General features: G+C 45.3%; 1 protein-coding gene across 1 annotated transcript; it reads right to left on the bottom strand.

Moving 5' to 3' along the window:
* Nucleotides 1-3,551: 3,551 nt before the first annotated feature.
* Nucleotides 3,552-6,154, bottom strand: LOC118095592 (putative olfactory receptor 10D4). Its single transcript, XM_035136838.1, has 2 exons — nt 6,087-6,154; nt 3,552-4,503 (listed from the first exon to the last, which is right to left on the bottom strand). The coding sequence occupies exons 1-2, from the start codon at nt 6,152-6,154 to the stop codon at nt 3,552-3,554; spliced, it is 1,020 nt and encodes a 339-aa protein (XP_034992729.1).
* Nucleotides 6,155-6,996: the final 842 nt, after the last annotated feature.

Raw genomic sequence — 6,996 nt, 5'->3', positions numbered from 1 at the left:
CGTAATTCTGGAGTTGGAGGGATGGGTCTTCCCCCCTTGCTTGCCCCTTCCTGTCCCACCTGGGACCCTGGCTCCTCTACCTTGCCTGAGCCTCGGACACGACTTCCTGCTTCCCCACTGGAATCGGAACTCTCCCTGCTTTCCCCTTTGCTCGGGGACGGGCTTGAACTCAGGAGGGGAGGGACTTCGCGATATCCCCTGTCCCTCACATATATATTAAAGGATGCAATTTTACTCTACAGGGGCATGCTAAGCACCCTGGTTATCCATCTTAATAAAGAACAGTAACCAAGATGTTCATCCTGTCCACTAGGAACCAGTTACCTACTGGCCTGTTAATTAGAATGGTTCCAAATAAGTGCACAAACAGCTTCATCTCCTCTTTCAGAATTTTTTCTACATAGTGTTAAGATGCTTTGCAGCCTAACTTAGATCGTTCTGTGTTTGAGAGATGATGGTGAGCTTCAGTAACTCTTGATCTCAGCCCTTTATTCTAGCACAAACGTATCTCAACCACAGACTTTGCCTCTAAAGCTAAGAAGAATGTTAACACAGCTAGGCAGTTAAGAGAAGATCTTTTGACTTGGTCTAATAAATTATTGGAAAACACCTTATCTCAAAGTGTCTGCTCTCCAAAGATGGAATCTGTTCAGAAGATAAGTCCAACTCTTCTTAAGTTAAGAATCCTCTTTTGCTACTGTTGCATTCAGCTCTGGTATTCCTGACATCCTTTTCATGGTCTTCGTTATGTCGGCTCTAACTCTACCTTCAGACCCAGAAGTCTGCAGAACCCCAGAAGGTCTCTTGTTCTGCAGACCTTACTCAAAGAGTCTGGTTGCTTCCTTTCATCACAGGATGAAACTCTTTTTTTGATTTCTATACATGTTCTCCCCTGCCTGTATTTTCCCTCTCTCCCTCTTTCCTGTCTTTCCTATATCCACTCTCTTCCCTTATAGAGTTTCCTCTCCTATTTTATCTTGTACAGTTTCCATTCCTGCCAGCCTTTTCACCCCTCTCTCACTTTCCGGCTCTCTTTCCATACTGTCATTCTTCCCCTTTTCTGTTCTTCATTATTTTCATCGAAGCAGCACTATTTCCCCTTGTAGTTTGCCCCTTTTCTCTCTACCTCCTCCCCGCGTCCCTCTTTCTTCACCTTTTTAACTGCCACAGTTTCGTTGTCTCTTCTATGTTTCTCGTCCCTGCCCCTTCCTCCTTACCCACATCCGCAACACAACGTGGCTCAGGCACTCTCACATGCTGACATTTTAAGAGTTGCTGAATGCTCTCTGGTTCCTCCTGGCATGAGGCATTTGCACCCACTAGGATCCCCTCAGAATTGCTTGTGGCTCTGGCCCCATGTGGTGCCTCTCTCTGTCTCCTTCAACCCCAAATGTATTTATATTCCTTAAAGCCCTATTATACCAGAAACACAGAGACAAAGAAAAAAGTCATCTCCAAGCAAACTTCTTTGAGATGTTACTATTTCAAGTAAATTGGGCTGTCTAAGACCCCAGAGATCGTATCCCTATGGGTCTTTGATTGCTTATATAAGAAACAGCTCTTAACAGTTCAAGTATATTGTGTAACACATCATTATCATCATCATTGCAGTCCTTTCGGGATTGACAATGACAGCTTTCACAGATATCCCTTTTTAAAAAGTGTTTTAAAAGAATATTATGAAAATGCAAACATGCAAGAACAGGAAAATACTAATCATAACATAGAATCATAAAATGGAAGAGCTGGAAGGAACCCCAATGATCATCTAGTCCAACCCCCTGCAATGCAAGAATCTCACCTAGAATCAACAGAGTTGGAAGAGACCACAAGGGCCATCCAGTCCAACCCTCTGCCAAGCAGGAAACACAATCAAAGCATTCCTGACAGATGGCTGTCAAACATCCGCTTAAAGACCTCCAAAGAAGGAGACTCCACCACACTCCTTGGTAGCAAATCCCACTGCTGAACAGCTCCTACTGTCAGGAAGTTCTTCCTAATGTTTAGGTGGAATCTTCTTTCTTGTAGTTTGAATCCATTGCTCCGTGTCCGCTTCTCTGGAGCAGCAGAAAACAACCTTTCTCCCTCCTCTATATGACATCCTTTTATATATTTGAACATGGCTATCATATCACCCCTTAACCTTCTCTTCTCCAGGCTAAACATACTCAGCTCCCTAAGTCATGCCTCATAAGGCATCATTTCCAGGCCCTTGACCATTTTGGTTGCCCTCCTCTGGACACGTTCAAGCTTGTCAGTATCCTTCCTGAACTGTGGTGCCCAGAACTGGACACAGTATTCCAGGTGAGGTCTGACCAGAGCGTGTCCCCCAGAACAACAGTGTATAATGCCATGAAACATATCAACACATAAAAACCAATGAAAATAGGCTATATATAGTTGCAAGACTGCTTATCTTTCTCAGGATTGGGTTCTTGGTCACATGGAGTTCAATCCAGATTAGTCTAGAGGTTCAAGATAGTCTTGGATAACATATCACACTGAGTTCAACAGAAACCTACGTAAATGTGACTAACTTAATCTGGATCCAACCACAGAGACATCTGGAAGCCTTCACTTGAGGAATCAAGTTTGGGGAAGCAGCATTCAAGCATTCAAAAGAATGGGGGTTCCAGTGAATTCACTGGCAGGGCAGCAGTGCAACTGTCTAATCCATCCTAGAGCAGTTTGGTTCCTTCCAGACTACAACTCCCATCAACCACAGGCAGCTTGGCCAAGGGTGATGGGACCTGCAGTGCAAAGCCATCTGGAGGGCACCAGGTTGGCAAAGGGTGTTCTAACAGCACCATTACTATATTGAGAATGATAGGAAAAAGAAGAAATCTCAAGATTCTTGACCACCATACCATGTGCTGCAGAAAGCAATATACTACTGATACATTCATGATTACATTTGAAGAGGACACTGAATAATAATAATAATTATCATTATTTAATAAAATTGTATACCTCCCTATATTCACAGGTCTTGTGGTTCACAACATAAAATCACATCATAAAAACACAAAATGCATAATAAATACAAAAACAAGAAGAACCCAATAATCCCCCACACACATTTTAAAAGGGCATTGGATGTCAGTCAGTCAATGTCCTGGTTAAAGAGGAACACTTTTGCCGGGTGCCTAATGGTGTATAGTGAAGGCACCAGGCGAACCTCCCTGGGGAGAGCATTCCACCAATTGAGAGCCACTGCAGAAAAGGCCCATTGATGTGGATCCACCCTCCGGATCTCTCATGGAGGAAGCACACTAAGAAAGGCCTCACAAGATGATCTCAGGGTCCAGGTAGGTTCATATGGAGAGAGGCGATCCTTGAGGTATTGCAGTCCTAAGACATTTAAGGCTTTGTAGGTCTAAACCAACATTTTAGTATATGTGCTGTTAGAGCGACCACCAAAACCAACACTTTGAATTGGGCCCGGAAACTAACTGGTAGCCAGTGCAGTCCTACCAGGATCGGTGTAATATGCTCAATAAAAGGCCAAAATGTTTATTCCAAGCATGCACCCTTTAGGAACATGATGTTCCTTAATGTGCCATCAACTGTGGGACTGTCTGCCTCCCCATGAGTTTCTTCAGAGCTGCTTTCACATCCTTGTTTCGCAGGGTGTAGATGACTGGGTTGAGCATGGGTGTAACAACATTGCCAAAGATCTGCACCGGGGTGACCAGGACCCCACTCAGAGACGGCTGGGTGTAAATCAAGGCACAAGGTCCAAAGAAGAAGGTAACCACCAGAAGGTGAGAGGCACATGTGGAAGCCGCTTTGCGCCTCCCCTCCCCAGAATTCATCCGTGCGATGGAGTAGATGATACGGACGTAAGACAAGAGGATGAGGGAGAAGCAGGTCACACCCACAATGCCAATATTGTTGAAGCCCACAGCTTCGATAGTAGTGGTATCTGCACAGGCCAACTTGACGACTGGGAAAACATCACAGAAGAAATAATCTATTACGTTAGGGCCACAGTAAGGCAATGTGAAAGTGAGAGTGGTGAGAACAATGCCCTGAATGGAACTGGCGAGCCATGTACCTGCCGCCAAGATGATGCACACCTTCCAGTTCATAATGACCATGTACCGCAGTGGGTAACAAATGGCAATGTAGCGATCATAAGCCATGACGGTATACAGCAGGCACTCTGAACATCCCATAAAATGGTAGAAGAAGACCTGGGACATGCACCCCCCTAAGGAGATGGTCCTGCTCTGTGCCCAAAGGATGGCTAACATTTTGGGAGTGGTGACGGAAGAGAAACCAACGTCTAGGATGGCCAGGTTGCAGAGGAAAAAGTACATAGGGGTGTGGAGATGAAAGTCGAGGAGGACAGCCGACATAATGGTCAGATTTCCCAGCAAAGTGCAGAGATAGAAAGCCGAGAAGACAACAAAGAGGATGGTCTGGAGGCCTTCAGTGTTGGGGATTCCGAGGAGAATGAAATGGGTCACTACTGTGTGGTTCTTCTGGTCGGATCCATCCCTACAGCAGCAGAAAAATAAGAACGTTCATGTTGTTTCTCCTCTTGTGCTCTGAATCGTGATAGGAACATGGGAAGCTGCCTTAAACCACATCAGGCTATCTGGCACAATATTGTCTACACTGACTAGCAGTGTCACATACCCTCCAACATTTCTCCAATGAAAATAGGGATGTCCCATTCCATAATGATATTTTTACTGTTTATACCCCGCACATCTGACTGGGTCGCACCAGCCACTCTGGGCAGCTTCCAACATATATAAAAACATAAGGTAAAGGTAAAGGGACCCCTGACCATTAGGTCCAGTCGTGACCGACTCGGGTTGCGGCGCTCATCTCGCGTTATTGGCCGAGGGAGCCGGCATACAGCTTCTAGGTCATGTGGCCAGCATGACTAAGCCGCTTCTGGCGAACCAGAGCAGCACACGGAAACGCCGTTTACCTTCCTACTTGGAGCGGTACCTATTTATCTACATGCACTTTGACGTGCTTTCGAACTGCTAGGTTGGCAGGAGCTAGGACCGACCAACGGGAGCTCACCCCGTCATGGGGATTCGAACCGCCAACCTTCTGATCGACAAGCCCTAGGCTCAGTGGTTTAACCCACAGCGCCACCCATATAATAACATAATAAAACATTAAACATTAATAAAACACCACTTCCCTATACAGGATTGCCTTCAGATGGCTTGGGGGGTCGGATAACTCCCTACCCTCCAACATTTCTCCTATGAAAATAGGGACATCCTAAGGAAAAGCAAGACATTCCAGGTTCAAATCCGAAACACGGATTGTCTAAATCAGGAATGTCCCTGGAAAATAGGGACACTTGGAGGGTCTGCTGTCATACCAGGACAACAGAGCACTTTAATCCACTTTAATTGCAGAAACCTAAATTTCCTGTTATGCCCTCCTACAAAATCCAGGCAGTCAGCAGGCACCCTGTCTCTGAAACTTGAGGTTTCATTAAACTATTGTAGCTAATACCCACTAGTGGCCTGCCACTCCCTTCATTTTTACACTACCATTTCAAAGTCCTGCAATCATTGGCACTTCTTGAGCGGCAAATCCCATAGCTGTTTTATGCATTTATGTGAAGAAATAAACCAATGTTTACCGTGCAACACGGTTGACGTGGAAAACCAATTCAGGTGCCAGAGAAATTTGGGTGCAGAATGAAGCCAATTCCCCATAACTCCTTCACCATAATTGTGATGCCACCAGCTATTCTCACATCAGCCATAACAATTTGGTTGTGGAAGAATGCCATCTCTCAAAGATCTATTGGAGTGTTCACACACACATCTGCTTTTTGACTTACCTACAGGATGCATTCAGTTTTCCGGAGCACATTATCAATTAGTGCAGAAGAAATTAATGTTCTAACTCATGCACAACTAATGGGAGAATGAATTTTAGAGACATTACTCATGAACACCATACATGGTGCCACGCTGTTCCTTAACCCCAGCGGCTTCACTGCTTTTATGCCATCCTCTTTTGCCCGTCCTGGTGTCTCAAGCAGGTTTGTTTGTTGTTCAATAGTTTGACAACCATAAGGGACTGGATCCCTGATGGCTCACCAGTTTCCCAAGCCTGAAACCTCCAAGGAGATAGCAACTAAGTGCAATGGTTTCATCATTTCAGACATGACTTTATGCAAAATGGAGCCAGGCAAATGAATGAATCTTACTGGATGAGTGTCATGCCAGGACAAGGGTTCTACTTAGCTGATTGTCATTTCTGGGGGCTCATGACCAGGGCTCATGAACAGAGGTGGAGGAGGTTGAAGAGAGTGAGCTTGTGTCTTTTGGTTTAAGACTGGTTGGTTGTCTGAGCTGTTTGGAGATTTGATCGTGAGTTTTTTGTGGGTGTGGCTGTGTGCTCTGCTAGAGCACATGGTCTGAGAGGGAGGGGCTACTGCTGAGAGAAAGGCAGGCTGAATGAAGAAGTGAGTTGGGGGAGGAGTTAGCAGCCAGCAGCTGTAATATCAAGCAGACTCTCTTTACATCTGTGTGTCCCCTAAAAAAAAAACAACTCATCTGGGAGCTATCTTTGCAGGGCAGGAGCCCTTGGACATTGTAATGATATATGCCTTAGAACAGGGGTTCCCAAACTAAGGCCCGGGGGCCGGATGCGGCCCAATCGCCTTCTAAATCCGGCCCGCGGACGGTCCGGTAATCAGCATGTTTTTACATGAGTAGAATGTGTCCTTTTATTTAAAATGCATCTCTGGGTTATTTATGGGGCCTGCCTGGTGTTTTTACATGAGTAGAATATATCCTTTTATTTAATATGCATCTCTGGGTTATTTGTGGGGCATAGGAATTCATTCAATTTTTTTTAAAAAATATAGTCTGGCCCCCCACAAGGTCTGAGGGACAGTGGACCGGCCCCCTGCTGAAAAAGTTTGCTGACCCCTGCCTTAGAAGGTAACTGTGTTTTCATAACCCATGTTACGGGTGGATTTTGCAAAATCTGTAAAACGTTCCC

This window comes from Zootoca vivipara, chromosome 13 (assembly GCF_963506605.1).
Source record: "Zootoca vivipara chromosome 13, rZooViv1.1, whole genome shotgun sequence".
In the NCBI taxonomy this organism is placed as follows: Eukaryota; Metazoa; Chordata; class Lepidosauria; order Squamata; family Lacertidae; genus Zootoca; species Zootoca vivipara.
Note: the sequence above shows the minus strand (reverse complement) of the source record. Positions and strands in the feature narration are given on the sequence as shown.